The sequence below is a fragment of the Pipistrellus kuhlii genome, unplaced genomic scaffold (assembly GCF_014108245.1).
Source record: "Pipistrellus kuhlii isolate mPipKuh1 unplaced genomic scaffold, mPipKuh1.p scaffold_m20_p_7, whole genome shotgun sequence".
NCBI lineage: Eukaryota > Metazoa > Chordata > Mammalia > Chiroptera > Vespertilionidae > Pipistrellus > Pipistrellus kuhlii.
Window position 1 is genome coordinate 41,079,014 of NW_023425573.1, and position 20,108 is coordinate 41,099,121.

A 20,108-nucleotide genomic window follows, 5' to 3' on the forward strand; every position below is an offset into this window, starting at 1 on the left:
TGATAGAAGATATTATGTTGTTGTTGTTTTTTAAAAATATTTTATTGATATTTTACAGAGAGGAAGGGAGAGGGATAGAAAGCTAGAAACGTCGATAAGAGAGAAACATCGACCAGCTGCCTCCTGCACACCCCCTACTTGGGATGTGCCTGCAACCAATGTACATGCCCTTGACCAGAATTGAACCTGGGACCCTTCAGTCCGCAGACTGAATTATCTAGTTATCTCTTTTCCTCTATCCATTGAGCCAAACCAGTTTCGGCTTGATATTATGGGTTTTGTTTGCCTTTGACTTTTATACTTAAGATGAGAAACACGAGCAATTGTTAGATATTCCCCAATTTACATTTTTTTAAAGTTCCCGTATCAATTTCAGTGAGATTATTATTGTGTAATTACAGCAAAAATAGATAACATTCGTTACTACTTAATTATCTCATTACCATGCTGCCAGTACATATTTGTGAAACAAATTAGAAACGGATTGCGGTAAAAACTACAGTTACCCATAACACCCAAATTTAAATGTTAATGAAAGAAGCCTCACTTTTCTTACTGTTGCCTTTTCAATTCACAAAAGTTTTATAAAATGTGGACTTGTGAGATAAATATATTGCAATAAAATACTACTTTTACTTATTTTATATCCGAGAATTGTGCTTAAGAGTTTGTTTGATAGGAGTTTTGCTGCTAAAGGTTTAGAAAAACTTGGAAGAGAAATATTTAGTGTGGGTACTCGATGTTTTTTTAGGTTTGCTGAATAGGATGATTTTCCACAATATTTGCCTTTCCCCCTCTTTGTCTCTTCATCTGTGCCAGGAATTTTGTTGGTAGTTAATTCTAACTAGGATTCGATCTAAGTCCAATTTTAGAAAAAGTAACTTGTTTAATATTAAGTACAATGTCTTTTTATTTTTTTTTTTTTTGTGGAAAGCAAAGGCAGTTGGTAGATGAATAGTGTAGTATTTATCTGAAGCTTTCTCCTGTGGAATTACCTCTGCCTCATTATGCCTTTGCAGGCTCGGTACCTCTCTATATTCTAACAATGTGATGCCTGCACTGACCTTTGGTCTTTGCCTCTGATGTTTGTCTGTGAATTGTGCAATGGGCTTTGGCCAGTAGCAAAGAAATGTGACTTTTTTTTTTTTTAAGAAAAATAATCTTTTTTTATTTTATTGATTTTTTACAGAGAGGAAGAGAGAGAAATAGAAAGTTAGAATCATCGATCAGCTGCCTCTTGCACAACCCCTACTGGGGATGTGCCCGCAACCAAGGTACATGCCCTTGACCGGAATCGAATCTGGGATCTTTCAGTCCGCAGGCCAATGCCCTATCCACTGAGCCAAACCGGTTTCAGCAATGAAATGTGACTTTTTAAAAATAATTAATAATGGATGTATTTTGTTTTATTTTTTAAAACTTTATTGTTGAAATTATTACATATGTCCCTCTTTTCCCCCCATTGACCACTTCTAGCCCACCCCCTACCCCTTCACCGCCCTGATGTCTGTGTGCATGGATTATGCATATATGCATACAAGTTATTTGGTTGGAATCTTCCTACCCACCCATCCACCAACACAGCCATTTGCCCATCCACCCCCACCCTGTTCGACTAGAAAACATCTTGACTAGAATGATGAAACACTGTGGTCTCACAGAATGCCCTAGTTGGGACTTACTCTGCGAGAGGGGTTTTGAGGCTGAATGTTTGTTTGTTTTTTAGTTTGAGCAGTATCATTTATTTTTTATTTTACTTTTTATTGTTTAAAGTATTACATATGTCTCCTTTTCCCCTGGTTGACCCGCCCAGACACTCCCACCCCTGAGGGCAGCCCTCACTGCCCCAGTGTCTGTGTCCATTGACTATGCTAATGTGTATGCATACAAGTCCTTTGGTTGATCTCTAATGCCCTCTCCCCTGCCCCTTGTCTCTGGGTCTATTTTTGTTCATCAGTTTATGTTGATCTTTATATCCCACATATGTGTGAGATCATGTGATATTTATCTTTCTCCAACTTGCTTATTTCGCTTAGCATAATGCCCTTCAGTTCCATTCATGCTGTTGCAAATGGTAAAAGTTCTTTTTTTTTTTTTTACAGCAGTATAGTATTCCATTGTATAGATGTACCATAATTTTTAATCCATTCATCTGCTGATGGGCACTTAGGCTGTTTCCAAGTCTTAGCTATTATAAATTGTGTTGCTATGAGCATAGGAGTGCATATATCTTTTCTGATTGGTGTTTCTGGTTTCTTGGGATATGGTCCTAGAAGAGGGATTACTGGGTCAAATGAAAGTTTCATTTTTAACTTTCTGAAGAAACTCCATACTGTCTTCCACAGTGGCTGCGCCAATCTGCATTCCCACCACAGTGCACGAGAGTTCCTTTTTCTCCACATCCTCGCCAGCACTTGTTTGTTGATTTGTTGATGATAGCCATTCTGACAGGTGTGAGAGATACCGCATTGTTATTTTGATTTGCAACTCTGATTAGTGACTTTGAGCATGTTTTCTTATGTCTCTCGGCATTCTTTCTGTATGTCCTTTTACAAAAAGTGTCTATTTAGATCCTTTGCCAATTTTAAAAAATATATATTTTATTGATTTTTTTACAGAGAGGAAGGGAGAGGAATAGAGAGTTAGAAACATCGATGAGAGAGAAACATTGATGAGCTGCCTCCTTCACACACTCTACTGGGGATGTGCCCGCAACCAAGGTACATGCCCTTGACCGGAATTGAACCTGGGACCTTTTGGTCTGCAGGCTGATGTTCTATCCACTGAGCTAAACCGGTTTCGGCTGCCCATTTTTATTTTTTGTTTTTATTGGATTGTTTATCTTCCTTTTGTTAAGTTGTATAAGTTCTCTGTAAATTTTGGAGATTAAACCCTTATCTGAAATAGCATTAGCAAATATGGTCTTCCATGTAGTGGGCTTTCTTGTTGTTTTGTTGATGGTTGTGAGGCTGACTTTTAATGCAACAACCAAACACGCATCAGCTTTAGACCAAATCCTTCCTTGGTGAGAATGTAGTCTTGTGTTAAACTATGACACACCTGTTTACTCACCTAAATGAATCATTGAGTGACAGACTGACTTAATTACCTGGTCTTCAGATATTGTTTTCTTTTGGATTTTAGAGTGTGTCCACGTTTACTGACCATGAATTGAAGGCCTATGCGAAAGCAGGGTCAGTGGCTGATGAAGTCATTTCATCCATTCGAACAGTGGCTGCTTTTGGTGGTGAGAAAAAAGAGGTTGAAAGGTTGGTTAATTGAAATGTTTGCCACTTTCCTGAATTTCCTTGATCCATATACTACTCTGAAGCTTCCCCATTTTTTTGTGTAAAGCGGCATATTCACCTTTGTCTATGGTACTCAGAGGAGCTTTTGTTCAGAGGTAGCTTGGCAGAGTAATGAGAGCGATCAGAGCACTACAAGGACTCCTAAGCCCTTAGCTATGTGTTTTGGAAGATGTTAGAGTTGGTAATTTTTAAAAATCCACCTTGGGTTAGGTATTTACTTCTAATTCTGGTGGGGTGTATGCACACATACTATACAGCATACCCAGCTGTAACAGTTTATGCCTCAAGGAAAGGCCATGATCTAAAGTGCAATTTCACACAGTTTTATCGAACACTTTTTTATTCAATGTGTTTTATTCAGCTACTCAACTACACATTCTCAATTGCTAGCAAATTCACCAAATAAAAAAAGAGAATAGGATTTACAGTCTCTAATTATCTCTTTTCCTCTTTTATTTTTCATTTGCTTCTTTTGGTTTGTGGAATAAAGTTTTCTTATTTCTCATTAAAAAAATTCCAGTTGCATATTTCCTCCACTATGAAAGATATCTTCTTCTATTGTTCATAAAACAAGCAGCGTGAGTGTTTTAAAAATTAACAAACATAGGCTAGACATTCCGTTTTGTCATATGAAATGTTAAAATTATCCACAAATTTACTTTTTGAGATGTAGGAAGGCAGTTACAGAACGACTATGCTTTAAGACAATGCCCATTAATGGCTAAATGATAGAAATACTGAAGCTTAGTGTTTGGAATGAATTTCCACTTAGTTATCCATGTACCAAGGCTGTGAATCTTACCCGTCATGTTACAACATAGCATTCTTGGTCACAGGGAGGATAGGTGAGTACATGCAGATGAGTTGGTGCGAACACTATTTTCAAACCTGGAAGAAAACTGATAGAAAGCATGTCATGTGACTTAATGAAACAATGTAAGCACAAACAGTACTGGATCCGTCATGTTTAGACATGTGTGCTAAACAATTCTTTTCTCTTGGAGGCAAAGCTTACACCCCTGTACTCATCCCTGAAGTGATCAACTATGAGATTTTGTTTGGCATCATCCTTTAAACTCATTTCATTGCCAGGTTGAGACAAGCATTAAGTAACTACACAGAAGTTATTGTTTTCTTTTCCTAAAGCTGTTCTGTGTTTGGATGCCTTTATCATCATTGGCTTTCCTGAATTAAACATTCCAACTTGAGCTGCTACTGATGCTGATGAAATAGACCCAAATGTTTTCTCTTCACAGGTATGAGAAAAACCTTGTGTTTGCCCAGCGTTGGGGGATTAGAAAAGGGATCGTGATGGGATTTTTTACTGGATTCATGTGGTGTCTCATCTTCCTGTGCTATGCACTGGCCTTCTGGTACGGCTCCAAGCTTGTCCTGGACGATGGAGAATATACAGCTGGAGCCCTTGTCCAGGTACTTGGTTCTTGATGACCCACGTGTAGCATTTCCTGTTGGTATCTCAGAAAAGCCCACCGTTAAGGCATTTTGTTTATTCCTTTACTGTCTGAGGGAGGACAGTGTCAATGATTCGGCAGAGTCCACCTGCAGAAATGAGCAACACGAATGCATTTTATAGTAAAGGGATGCTGAGCATTCGAATTGATGAGACCACCAACTTAATGATTTTCAATTAAATAAAGATTTTATAGCTGCAAAACAACCATTTTTCTGACTGAATCCAAAAGATAATATGGCATGAAAATTGAAAGTCAGTGATTTCTCAGCTAAAAATTAACAGCTCATATAACTGAGATTAATAGTAGCACAATATATGTGCTAATGAACATATTTGTGGAAACATAATTAAAATGCCAAGCCAATAAAATGCTCAGCTGAGCAGTAATGCAAACGTATTTTATTGGTCACATGCTTATATCTGCTCATTCTGCAGAAGTACAAGCATTGAGAAAAGACATCTTTCCTTTCATTCTATGCCTGCAAGGAGAGGACAGAAAAAAATAACTTGGTAAATCAAAAATTAAATTGGGAAGAGTGAGTTTAAAAAAAAACCCTTGGAGCTCTCTTTACAATAATCCAATTTTATGGTTCTGTTAAAAGAAAAACTGAGGCATATTAAAACTTTTAGGAGTTTATTTCAGCAAAAATAATACTAATTAAGTGGTGTCAACATAGAAGGTGTTAGAAGGGCTTCACTGATAGAAGTGAGGGCAAAGACTTTTATAGAGAAGAGGTTGAAGCAACACAAAAACATTATTTGATTGGTTATAGCAGTGGTTGGCTAATTGTGGCTCAAGAGCCACATGCGGCTCTTTGGCCCCTTGAGTGTGGCTTTTCCACAAAATATCTGTACTATTGAAACTTCGTGGCCCATGCACAGAGTTGGTTTTCGGCTCTCAAAAGAAATTTCAATCATTGTACTGTTGATATTTGGCTCTGTTTACTGAGTTTGTCGACCACTGGGTTATAGCATACCCAGTTGTCTTATTTGAAAAAACCTAATTGGCTCTTTGTGATTGGTTGCTTGTGTTTTGATTTCTTAACCTTGAGGCAATTTCAGGCTTAGGTTTTGGTTTGCTTATGTAAGCTACTAAGACATAAAACCACTTCAGTCTAATGACCCCCTTGTTTAATTAACAATTCTCACCTATGAGTTTCCAGTTTGTGGACTATTCTTACCTTCTGTAGATAATTAATTCTCCCAGTTAATATTTAAGTACTTACCGTGTTTCCCCGAAAATAAGACATCCTCCAAAAATAAGACCTAGCGCAACTTTGGGAGAAAAAATTAATATAAGACACTGTCTTATTTTCGGGGACACAGGGTACTTTATGCAGACATGCATACTACATCTAACATTTTAGTCATCAATACTTCTTTGTTTTGTAAAATTTTTAAACAATTTTATTTTAAAATTATAATATACATTCACAATTATTTTATATTAGTTTCAAGTGTACAGTATAATGATCAGACAGTCAAAAACTTTACAGAGTGCTCCCCTGATATTTCCATTGCCCATCTGGTACCATACATATTCATGAAAATATTATTGACTATATTCTCTATATTAGTCATCAATTATAAACCTGCCTTTTACTTCTAACCTCTTCCTGCAAGCCTCCTCTTACACCTTAAGAAATTTTCTTTGGGAAAGTGGGAGACATCCTTTAACAGAATAAGCATTGATTGTGGTTGTTTTCTTTTTTTCTCTCTTTCTTCTTTCACCCCTCCTCTCTTTCCACCCCCTCTTCTCTTTCACTCATGCTTGAGCAGCAAACTGTGAAGACTGAGTATGCAAGAGTTGAGCTTTTTAATCCACTAAACTAATTAACAATTAGGTTAATTTAATGCATTTTGTGATGCACAAAATCATTATTGGCTGCATAGTAATTGGGCTTAAATGGTAAGGAGTTCACATAAATGATTGTAATTAGTATCAATTGTACCCAGACAAAAATCATACTCTGTGATCTATGAGGGGAAAAATGTAAGGAAACCGAATGGTGAAGAAGGCTGCTCTTTTATGCCCCTCTTAAGTTTCAGGATTCAACAATAAAAGATAATAGCAGTAATAGAAAATAACATTATTAATTATATACATGGAGTGAAGCAGTGAGTGAGGTATTTAATAAAATTATCATAGGTAATATAATTTTATTCTGTAATTGATGTTATTATACTACCACTTAAAAATGAAATAAAGCCATGAGGTTGAGAAATATGTGCCCACAAGAACAGACATATAGATCAATGGAATAGAATCGAGAACCCAGATATCAACCCAAATCAATATGCTCAATTAATATTTGACAAAGGAGGCACGAATATACAATGGAATCAAGACAGTTTCTTCAATAAATGGTGTTGGGAAAATTGGGTAGACACATGCAAAAGAATGAAACTAGATCACCAACTTACACCATACACAAAAATAAACTCAAAATGGATACAGGACTTAAACATCAGACGGGAAACCATAAAAATACTAGAAGCATCCTCAGGCAGCAAAATCTCAGACGTATGCCAAAAGAACTTCTTCACTGATACTGCCCTTAGGGCAATGGAAGCTAAAGAGAAAATAAACAAATGGGACTACATCAAAATAAAAAGCTTTTTTACAGCAAAAGAAACCATCAACAAAACAACAAGAAAGCCCACGGTGTGGGAGAACATATTTGCAAATAACACCACTGATAAAGGTTTAATCTCTAACATCTACAGACAGCTGATACAACTAAATAAAAGGAAGATGAATGATCCAATTAAGAAATGGGCAAGGGACCTAAATAGAATATTTACAAAAGAAGACAGAAGGAAGGCCAAAAGGCACATGAAAACATGCTCAAAGTCACTAATTATATGAGAGATGCAAATCAAAACAACAATGCGGTACCATCTCACACCTGTCAGAATGGCCAACATCAACAAATCGACAAACGACAAGTGTTGGCGAGGTTGCGGAGAAAAAGGAACCCTCGTGCACTGCTGGTGGGAATGCAGACTGGTGCAACCACTGTGGAGAACAGTGTGGAGTTTCCTCAAAAAACTGAAAATGGAACTCCCATTTGACCCAGTAATCCCACTCCTAGGAATATATCCCAAGAAACTAGAAACACCAATCAGAAAGGATATATGCACCCCTATGTTCATAGCAGCACAATCTACAATAGCCAGAATTTGGAAACAGCCTAGGTGCCCGTCAGCAGATGATTGGATCCAAAAACTATGGTACATCTACACAATGGAATACTATGCTGCCATAAAGAAGAAGGAATTCTCATCATTTGCAGCAACCTGGATGGAATTGGAGAACATCATGCTGAGTGAAATAAGCCAATCAATGAAAGAGAAACACCACATGACCTCACTCATTTGTGGATAATAAAGAGCATTATAAACTGATGAACCAAAAGATAGATATAGAGACAGTAAAGCAACAAGCAGATTGTCAAATTACAGCGGGGAGGGGAGGAGGATCTGGGGGAGATAATAGATCAACCGAAGGACTTGTATACATGCATATAAGTACAACCAATGGACATAAAACTATGGGGAGGGAGGGGATATGGGGGAGGGAGGGAGGGGGGCAAAAAAAAATCATTAAAATATGTAAAAAAAAAAAAATTAATTAATTAAAAAAAAAAGAAAAGAAAAAAAAAGAAATATGTGCCCAGTGTATAAAATCGGATTTGAACTCAAGTGTTGAGGGCCTGACCCATTAACCACTGTGTTCCTGACTCTGGATCTGTCTTCCAAGTAGTCACAGATCCCCTTTTCTCCAGCACATCACATCCACGGGTAGATTGCTTCCCAGTGGTCCTTCCAGCCCTCCCTTTCCCCACACTAGTCCGTAGGGCTAAAGAGTGATATTTGGTGTGAGCAATGAGGGTCTATTGGGATGTGAGCCAGCTTTGTGAGGTATTAGTTGCATGTCCCTGACTTATCTCACTCACTGCTCTCCTAAGAACCCTGAGAGAGACCTTTATTTGAGGTAATGCTTGCAAAGCCTAGCTGAGTGAGGATTTAAGCACAAACCTCAGTTTATTACCCTAGTTAGTCAGTCTAGAATCTAGACCCCCAAGGGTTAGCAAACTATGGCCTGCAAGCTAACGCCAGCCTGCTGCCTGTTTTTGTAAGTGAAGGTCTATTGGAACACAGCTGCAGCCATTTGCTTAATGTTGTCTGTGGCTGTTTTTGTTCTAGATAGCAGAGTTGGGCGATCACTGAGCCCATGTGGCCTGAAATGCCTAAACTATTACCATCTGGCACTTTGGAGACAATGTTTATTGACCCCTGAGTTGTACACATGGAAGGGTTTCTTTGCTCGGATAGGAAGACTTTGGAATATGGTGGTCTTAACCCAAACTACACCACAATTACTATTCTGTTTGTTCATCTTATCACTTCCTAACTGTGAAATCATGCTTCTTTCATCATCATCATTATTATTTATATGGCCGAACTGGATTAACCACCCTTAGTGCATTATCTCATTTAATGCTCATAACAATTGCATGAGGTACATGCTCTCATTATCCCTGTGCTATAGATTAAAAAAAAAAAAAAATTGGGGCTTGAAAGATTAAGTAACCTGCCCCTGGGAGGACTTACCTGCCATAATTAAGGAAAAGGAACAAGAAGGACAGATGAAGAGATAATGTTTGCCCCCTACATAGAGTGGGGAATTCAGGGAGAAGTCAAGAGGGGGCTGACCCACATAATCCTGAGTGGAAAGGGGAGGTGACTGAAGAGGGAGGGAGATGACTGGGAGCCTTTGAGAAGCCCTGTGGTCCAGCCATAAGGAAGAGAGTAGTAGAAAGGAACTCTGGGCAGAATCCAGCTCATGGAAATCACCACAGACCAGGATCATCTGAAAATAATTATCCGAAAAAGAATACATTCATGCAAAAGTCAATATTTAGCTCAACAAATAACAGTAGTCCCTTATAGATGGCGACCATTGAAGTGTCCTCCATTTGAGTTAAGTGATGGTCAATCAGTCTTTGGTTGGAAGGGTGGAGAGAAGGAGTCTTGTGCTCCTCCTGGAGGCCAGTGTGAGGAATTTTCTCTTCCTTTATAAACTGATAAAAACAGAGTGCTATTGGGTTATGATCAGGTTGCCTTTACCTAACCTAACGAGATTGTTGAGTTGGTGAATCAATGACAGCGTCCTCAGCTCTGCACAAGAACCTGGCCACTCCACCTGCATGCAACCTCCAGCAGATGAACCTGGGAGGTAGACAGAAAGTCAGTCATGAATGGTCTTAGATACTGCTCTGTCACTTAATATACAATATATTGTGACATATATGAAGTTAGGTGACCTCCACACACCTCTGTTAAGGATTAAATGAAGTAATACAGGATAAAGCACATAGAAACATAACCTTATTATTAATTATTATTATCATCATCATCATCATTATTATTGCTAGTAGTAGTATAATATCAGTAGTAGTAGTAATAGTAGTTATTCTAATAGCTAGTATACTAGTAGGAGTAATATAGCAGTAATAGTAGTGGCAGATCTATATTGTGTGTACCAAGCTCTAGCAGGGGTCCTCAAACTTTTTAAAGTGGGGGCCAGATCACGGTCCCTCAGAGAGCTGGAGGGCCGGACTATATGAACTACTAATTCCTACTGTAACACCTCGGCTGCGTTCACTGCCCAAAAAACCTGGCGGGCCGGATCAGACTCCTCTGCGGGCCGCATGTGGCCCATGGGCCATAGTTTGAAGACGCCTGCAAGCTAATCAAATTGTCTTTATTATTTCAGGGACACTTTGACCAGGAAAACCATAATAAGGCTATTTATATAATGAATCAAATTATCATATCACTATTCTAATCCACTTGGTTTTGCTTAAAATCTCTGAATTCACCTGAATAGCCCCAAAACACATTCACAACATGTTTATCTCTTCTCACTTCAGATTTTCCTGAGTGTCATAGTGGGAGCTTTAAATCTTGGCAATGCATCTTCTTGTTTGGAAGCCTTTGCAACTGGACGTGCAGCAGCCACCAGCATTTTTGAGACAATAGACCAGGTATGTAAAGGCCAAAGGTAAAGGCTATTCATAGGTTGGGGGTGGGAAGAAGAATGAACTCCTAAGGAATTTACCCTCAGTGTTGAAAACTATCAGAAACTATCGAATGCCCTTAATTCAGCAGTATTCAATAAGTGCTGTCATGAGTCTCACCCTGTTCTGAATTGGGAGTGCAAGAGTGAAACAGAACCGATAAGGCACCTGCTTTCATATCATAACCAGGAAACAGGCACTAAAAAAGTAAACACATTTATCGGGCTGGCATAGCTCAGGTGGTTGAGCATGGACCTATGAACCAGGAGAATACTATTTAATTCTCAGTCAGGGCACATTCCTGGATTGCAGGCTTGATCCCCAGTGTAGGGTATGCAGGAGGCAGCTGATCAATGATTCTCTCTCATAATTTATGTTCTTATCTTTCTACATCTCCCTTCCTCTATGAAATGAATAAAAATATTTTTTAAAAGAAATAAGCACATTCAAAGAGAAAATAATATTAAATAGTACACTGAAGGAATTTAAATAGTCAATGTGATAGTGATTGGGGGTGGGAAGGAGTGTTTAAATTAAGTGATGATGATGGCATTATCTCTGAGGAGGTGGTATATGAGCTGAGAACCAAAGGAAAGAGAGTTGGCCCTGCCAAGGGAGACTGAGGGTGGTGAATGGGAGGTAAGAGCAGGGAGGGTATTCATGGAAGAAAGGCCTTCGGTTTGGAAAATAGCTTGGTGAATGCAAGAAGCTAAAACAAGGCCAGTGTGGTGAAACTGAGTGAGCAGGAGATAGAGGCTAGCGGGATGGGAAGGGGCCAGATCATGCAGGACTTTAAGGCCAAGTTCACATGATTGGATTATTTTGTAAATGTGACGGAAAGTCTGTACCAGCTTGAAAAGGACAATGATAGCGTGGCTAGGATTTTTCTGGTTAATCTATTAAATCATCGGAGGTCAAGGTAGAAAGTCAAAATCTAAGAACAGAAGGGGAAAATGCCAACATGTTCTCTCCCTCTGAAAAAAATGCCCTAGGGTAAGTCAGAAGCCCAGTAAATCCAAGAATGCTTTGTGAGTTCCCTAAATCATAGCTACTTATGAGGCATATAACCTTCCTGAGAAAATTTCTCATCACTTCATCTGTTTTATACTTTGGGATTTTATGTATTCGGATATGAAGAGATTATTGAAAACCATATAGGCCTGTTGAATGATCCAAATTCTCATGCTTGAGTTGTTATATGCTCAAGTAAGATGATGAGTCTAAAAAGCCCCTTAAACTGTGTCAAAAATTAAGGCATTTGAAAATTATTTTATTATCTTTATTAGAGACCCAAGAAGAAAGTAGGTTACATTATAGCCCCAAATAGAGATATGGTGATGAATTTCTCTCTCTCGTGTGAAAGAGTAAAAAGCTGACCTGGGGATGTCCTGGTAGCAGGAGAGGACCTTGTCTGAGGAACTGGAATGGTTAAGTTCTAGATTAGGCAAACTACTAACAACAGCAGAGGTGAAATTCAGCAAATCAACTGAAAGTTGATAGTGTTTGAAGACATCCCCTGAGGACATTCAGTTACTCAAATCTTAGACCCCAGAGTGGTTGGCCAGTTGTGTGGCCTTAGGCAAGATACTTACCTCTGAGATTTCTCAACATCCTCAAGTGAAAAAATGTCTTGTTAGGTTATAGTGACAATTACATAAATGAAAAAAAGCACACTAAAACAGTGCATTGTCTTCCATGGTATCTTAATAATATAATTATACATAGTAATCTTAATATATAGATCAGTGCTATATATTATATATGTTGTTAAATAATAATGTCATAGTAACATGTCAATAAATAATAAATTAACTAATGTGATATATAATTTTTACTAATTGACATAATATTTTATATAAATTAAAATTAAGTATATATTAGTTACCATATTTTCCGGCGTATAAGACGACGTTTGAAACGAAAAAAAGTCAACCGAAAATTGGCCAGAGTCAGAGAGGCGGTCTATTAAAAAAAGAACTGGTGTTGCCTCATAAGTGGGGGGTAGTCTTATACAGCGAATATAGGCCTAAACCTATGTTTTAACTGTAAAAATTAGGGGGTCGTCTTATAGGCCGGAAAATATGGTATTTATATTATATATTATTATATTATATTATACTAATGGCCCAGTGCATGAAATTTGTGCATGGGGGGCGGTATTCCTCAGCCCAGCCTGAACCCTCTCTAATCTGGGACCCCTCAAAGGATGTCCTACTGCTGGTTTACAGGGATTAGGTCTAAACCAGCAGTCAGACATCCCTCTCACAATCTAGGATTGCTGGCTCCTAACCGTTCACCTGCCTGCCTGCCTGATTGTTCCTAACCACTCTACCTGCTGGCCTGCTCGTCCCCAAATGCTCCCCTCCACCAGCCTGATCACCCCCAATTTCCCCTCATGATAGTGTGCTCGCCCCCACCTCCCCTCCCCACTGGCCTGTTCACTCCCAACTGCCCCCTGCTGGCCTGCTAACTCCAAACTGTGCCCCCCCCCCCCTCCACTGTCCTGATCACCTCCAACTGACCCCCCAGGATGGCCTGCTCACCCCCAATTGGCCCCCCTGCTGGTCTGCTTACCCCCAACAGCCCTGCCTCCCACCAGCCTGATCACCCACAACTGCCATCCCATCCTGGCCTGATCATCCACAACTGCCATCCCATCCTGGCCTCTAACCACCTAAAACCTTGGCCCTGCCACCATGGCTTTGTCCAGAAGGATGTCCAAAAGGTCTCCCAGTCTAATTAGCATATTACCCTTTTATTAGTATAGAGGCCTTGTGCATGAGTGGGGGCCAGCTGATTTGCCCTGCAGGGTGTCCCGGATCAGGGTGGGGGTCCCATTGGGGTGCCTGGCCAGCCTGGGTGAGGGCCTGATGACTGTTTGAAGTCTGGCCAAGCCCCCCAGTGTGGACCCTCAACCCATGGGGGTGTGACTAGCCTGGGTGAGGGACTGATGGCTGTTTGCAAGCTGGCCATGGCCCCAGGTGACCCAAGCTCCCAGCTTCTCCTTTTTTTTTTTTTCCCCCTTCAGAGCCTCCTTGAGCGGAGGCCTATGCCAGCTGGAAGCAGGTATCTGTGATTTATTTATCTTCTATAATTGAAACTTTGTAGCCTTGAGCAGAGGCAAGGGCCGGCCAGGGCAGGCAGGAGGCTTGGCTTCCTCCATTGCCAGGGGCAACCCAAGCCTCCTGCTTGCCCCAGCTCTGTGGTCACCACCATCTTGGTTAGGTTAATTTGCATACTCACTCTTGATTAGCTGGTGGGCATGGCTTGTGGGTGTAGCAGAGGTACCATCAATTTGCATGTTTCTCTTTTATTAGATACAATGTTAACATATATAATATAATACAGATAAAATGTATATGTACTTTAATATATAACATAATACATATAACATATTATATACTAATATACTATATAGTAACATAGCATAATACCATTAATATATCATAATATAATATCTCCATAAATGCTAATTATTATTATTAATAATTATTTAATGTGGAAGAAACTTATATTTAGCATATCTCTGCAATGTCTTATCTGGTTGTTATTCTCTTTTATGAGTAGATTCAAACTGGGATGGACAGTAAATGCATCTAATACATGTTGCTATATCCCTTTTACATTCTCTTCCAGAAACCTGTTATTGACTGCATGTCAGAAGATGGTTACAAGTTGGATCGAATTAAAGGTGAAATTCAATTCCACAATGTGACCTTCCACTATCCTTCCAGACCAGAGGTGAAGGTAAGTGCCAATCTTTTCTTCAGGAACAACAGCATTTTATTCCTGATGATTCATTTCCAGAGCCATGAATTGTTTGTTTTTCTGAAGCATGATTCAGTTTCCAGGAACATGGACTAGAAGCATGTTTCTCTGGAAGTGTCCTTGGGTGTCGTATTATTTCTCAGGCAGCAAACCACATTCCGTCATGATGATAATACTGTGCAAACCCCTTTGGTAAGAACACAGTCTGGCAGCACTTTCTGGTTAAGTCACCTTTATGACTCTGTTGAAATGAGTGTGTCAGGCCCTGTCATTGTAACCATGAGTTCAATAAAATGCAAGGCAATCAGAACAATTAAGAAGTACAACTATGTCAAACCACCTCCTTAGAGAATGCAGAAGGTAGAACACTCAGAGGGGCCAGGATATGAAGTGGCAAAGGAAAGCTGCTGTCTTTGCAGTTTTTTACTTCCTATCTGTAATTTCATCAGGGCCAATATATCATCAGTCTTTGGTGCAAAGGTAAACTTGTAATATGCTCATAGTCACCCATAGTGAAGAAAATTTGGTTTTCCTGTATATATTGAACAAATATCTTTAAAGGCAATTTACTCTACAGAAAATTAGGATCTACTTTCCCTGAGTGAATTGGCTTTGAAATGAGACTTATTCCTAATTTTAACAGAGTACCTCTAGCCACCTTTTCTTAATAATATTTCTGTTATCCCCATAGTACTAAATCCCATGAAATTAATTTTGATAATGCATATCTATAACGCAGATAAACACAAACATATATGCATATATACTTTCATTATACTATATGATAAAGAGGTAATATGCAAATTGACCCTCACACCTGCACAACACAAAGATGGCTACCCTCACATCATCACAAGTGGCCACCCCCACATCATCACAAGATGGCCACCACAATATGGCTGCCCCCACATTGTCACAAGATGGCCAGCAGGGGAGGACAGTTGGGGGTGACCAGGCCTGCAGGGGAGGGCAGTTGGGGACAATCAGGCTGGCAGGAGAGCGGGTAGGGGGTGATCAGGCTGGCAGGCAGAAGTGGTTAGGGGCAATCAGGCAGGCAGGCAGGTGAGTGGTTAGGAAGCAGTAGTCCCGGATTGTGAGAGGGAGGTCCGACTGCCAGTTTAGGCCTCAATCCAAAGCATTGGGTCTAAACCGGCAGTTGGACATTTGCTGAGGAGTCCCAGATTGGAGAAAGTGCAGGCTGGGCTGAGGGACCCTCCCCCCTAATACACAAATTTTGTGCACTGGGCCTATGGTATGTATATATAAAGTATAAGTACATTTATTATGATTATTTTATGAAGTAAATTTTTTATTAATGTTATATATTAATATATATGTAAACATTAACTGTCATAACAAATATAAAAGTACTTGTGAAATATAAACCACAAGGTGATGTTCATTCAATAATGATCTTTGAAGGGATGGCTCAATACTTTCTTTTTAATATTTGTTCAGAACCAGCTCATAATAGCTGTTCAACAAATATCAGTTGAAGTGAAACACAGTTATTTCATTTGTTTTATCTGCTATTTCCAATGCCAAGAGTTTGTTTTAAGAAAATATTCTTATTTAGACCTGTAAATATTCTTCATTCATATCACAAGGGTGTATTTAGCCTTGCTGGGTGCCATGATGTACTTAGACTATAGTGATAATAAAAATTAAAAAAAAAAAAGGAGCATACTCACTCCAGTAAGTAAAAATTTGTAAGCCTGACCCTATAGTGTGGAATGAAAGATTCTTGAGATTTTGAAACATAGAGAACCCCAAGCCACCTCTACATAATAAGTACAAAAATCATCACTGAATTAGTGAAAATATCCAACACATGGTTATCACTTAGCTTTCTTTTTCTTTCCTTTCTAGGCTTACCAGCATTCAACCTCTACTTTGAACAGAGTTTTGTATCTAGCAAATATACCACAAACATCTGCTAGACACAGTTATTCATTCAAATAATATGCTCACACACAATACAAGTGTATGACAGCTTAAACTTTGAAAACTGGCTTATTAATATGTGATTAGTAAATTTGTATTATTTTTCTAACTTAATGGCTTTCTTCCCTTAAATAATTGGAACCGTCCTCTTGAGGTATCCTAGTATGTCAGGATGTTTTAAATGAGATTCAGGAACATTTAAAAGTGGACGAGGTTGATTTACTTCAACTTCAAGTGTTACCACACATCATTTTATTTGTTGGCCATGGCTTTCAGCTAAATAATAAGTAATGTGTTAAATGTTAAAACTTCATCCTAGGCACTGTTTACTAATTTGCTGCTTACTCATGGATGCAGGATATAATTAAACAAACACAATATCCTCACAAAACATCCTAACTTGCAGCCTAGCTGTTAACATTGTTCTTTTCTTTTCTCTGCAGATTTTAAATAACCTCAGCATGGTCATCAAACCAGGGGAAATGACGGCTGTGGTAGGATCCAGCGGAGCTGGGAAGAGCACAGCCCTGCAGCTCATCCAACGATTCTACGACCCCAGTAAAGGCATGGTGTGTGTCTTCCAGAAACTTCTCACTACAGGGGATTGGAAAGTGCAAGTGGTGATAACTTAATCAAGCCCAAAGGCTTAGCATACACCGAGACCATCCTGACACATGCGGGGTTGACTTACTGATTTTGACGGCTGTGGCTGCACTAATTCCCTATATGACCATGTTCACTGAACAACCAGTCCATTCTCTGATGGACACATTCCAAGTGGCTGCCTCCTCAGTGAACTGAAGTTTTCATTTATTTCTTTGTATAATAACAAAATTATTATAGTCCTCCTGAAGCTCTTCAAATGCTAAGTATAGGAAAGCTTCCATGGCCGGAATTAACAGAGAACAGTTATTTATTACAGCTTTGAGAAGTTAGGTTTTTAAAAAATTATATAAATTCACAAACTACTTAGTCTTTTTTTCCTTGTGTTTATTTGATTATAAACATAAGCTGAAAGTAAGAAAATAAATATGATAGTTTCCATTTATTTATAACATATTATAATTAAAATACTTTATAAAAATGATTACTTGTTTTCACAATGATTATCAAAGGTAAATATCATTTTACAAATGAGGAAGAAGAGTCAGAGAGATTGAGCATTGCATCCACCCTATTTGAACCCAGATCTGTTAAGTACTGAGGGCTTTTCACTCTCTAAATTAGGGGTGTCGAACTCAATCAGAGAAGGGGCCAAAATCTAAAATCCAGCCTAAATCGCGGGCCGAATGGTTTACTGAACAGTCATAAACTGTCATTGTGATGGAAACGCAGCGGAGTGCAGTGATGACAGCGCGGTGCGGGCCACATTGCAAGGCCTGGTGGGACGGATTTGGCCCGCGGGCCTTGTGTTTGACACATGTGCTCTAAATCATTCTAATCAAGATAGAATCGTTTGAGTACATATTAAATACTCGAATGCAATGAATTCTCTATAGTGCATGTACTATTACACTAACATGGCAAACAAACAAGAATTTTCCTATGTCACACACATATCATTTTTGATTGTATATTCTTGGCCTCATACCAGCATAACTATACTCTAAATATATTAAAATCATGGTTCTTTGATGTAATATTTTAATATTTTTGCTCATAGTAATTTTAATTTTCTCATCCCACTCACAGTTTCAATTCCTGTTGAATTAGCAAAGTATTATTTTAGTGAATCTAGCTAGAAAGTAAGCTTTATTATAAAGCATATATACAAGATAGGAATCATTGCTTATTTTCATTGCATCTTTTGAAGTCCATTTTAGGTCACAAGTCAAAACATAGTGCCTGGCCACTGTGGCTCAGTCGTTGGCCATTGACCTATGAACCAGGAGGTCACAGTTCAAGTCCCAGTAGAGCACATGCTGAGGTTGGGGGCTTGGTCCTCAGAGGGGGGCGTATAGGAGTTAGCTGACCAATGATTTTCTCGTCATTGATGTTTCTATCTCTCTCTTCCTCTCAGGAATCAATAAAAATATATATTTAAAAAAACATAGTAATATATTCACAGTATGTTATTCAAAGAATAACTGACTGTACTCTTTTTTGTTGTTGTTAATCCTCACCTAAGGATATTTTTCCATTGATTTTTTTTTTTAATAGTTAGTAGAAGGGAGAGAGACACACACGTGACTGTACTCTTTATTGAGGAAGTAAAACCCTTTGCCAATCACGTTAAATTAGGTGATCTTAATATCATTTATGTTTCTACAATGAATTGTCCTATAACTATATTTGATTTCAATTATACTAGTATATTGTCATTCTTATATAAGCAACCATATTATAAGAGGAATTGTTTTCGTTATCATCTTGTTGGTCTCTACTTTTTCTCCCCATGGGTTAAGTACAACATAGTATTACGATCCAGACCCTGAAGAGTTCTGAGAGATGTGATGTTGTGCTCATGTTCTCTAGGTGACTTTGGATGGCCATGACATTCGCTCTCTTAACATTCAGTGGCTTAGAGCTCAGATTGGAATTGTGGAGCAAGAGCCTGTTCTGTTCTCCACCACCATTGCAGAGAATATTCGCTATGGCAGAGAGGGGGCGACGATGGAAGATATAGTCCGAGCTGCCAAGGAAGCCAATGCCTATAACTTCATCATGGGGCTGCCACAGGTACCCTTCACCTCTCATTCCAGAGGGAAACCCATGAATGGTAGAAGGGGAAAAAAGTTCTAGGAGATGTATTTATTTTCATTTGAATTCTAAATCGTTAAATTCTTAATGTCATGTTTTTGGGTCAGGCCGGAAAAGTATCGAGTTTTCCCCTTTGTTTGAAACCATGTTGTGAATCTACTAAAAGTCTACTAAGCTGGGGAACGTCCGTTTAAAAGCTCCCTTTGACATAGATACAATTTCTTTATTCTATCTACTAAGCATTTGTCAAAGAGATGATAAATTTGTTATGTGGCAATAACTTGCACAATGCTCTTTTGATTCTCCCCTTGTTGTTTAATTTTCTTGAACTTAGGTGGCTAACATGTGTCCTCAGCACTGTATCTAACACATTCCAAAATTCTTCCTTTTTCTTCATTTTCAGCAACAATGACAACAAAAACAATTCCATATTATTATATGAATTTTGCTTGCTGCTAATGGTTAGCTAAGTCAAAGAAGCAGTGTTATTCACTAAAACATATGCTAGTATAGTGCTTACTACAAATCAGGCATTCTTCTAAGCACTTGAACCTATTCAGTTAGCCCTCTGAAAGGTCAAATAACTTGCTTAAGGCAGGAGAGACAAGGTTCATACTCAGGTGGTCTGGCTTCAGAATCAGTACTCTAGAGCAATATCTAGCCCACCTTCTAAATTTTCTGTGTGAATAGGATTACAACCATGTAGTGGTAATATAACATAATGATTAAAGAGCATAAAACTCTGGCATCAGACTTCCTCCATATAGGCCCCAGCTTCTCTCCACTTGCCAGCTCTATAAACTTGGAGAAGTTACCTTACCCCTTGCT

The 20,108-nt window shown here is 38.8% G+C and overlaps 1 protein-coding gene across 5 annotated transcripts in view; it reads left to right on the forward strand.

Annotated features, from left to right (window-relative positions):
- ABCB11 (ATP binding cassette subfamily B member 11) overlaps window positions 1-20,108 on the forward strand; it is an 88,940-nt gene that overhangs the window by 27,338 nt on the left and 41,494 nt on the right. For all 5 annotated transcript variants that reach the window (XM_045575410.1, XM_036421484.2, XM_045575409.1 and 2 more), the window contains 6 exons: window positions 3,145-3,269; window positions 4,565-4,739; window positions 10,722-10,835; window positions 14,505-14,615; window positions 17,024-17,149; window positions 19,056-19,259. In XM_045575410.1, coding sequence (XP_045431366.1) covers window positions 3,145-3,269; window positions 4,565-4,739; window positions 10,722-10,835; window positions 14,505-14,615; window positions 17,024-17,149; window positions 19,056-19,259 — 855 coding nt within the window. The remainder of the gene's footprint in view (window positions 1-3,144; window positions 3,270-4,564; window positions 4,740-10,721; window positions 10,836-14,504; window positions 14,616-17,023; window positions 17,150-19,055; window positions 19,260-20,108) is intronic.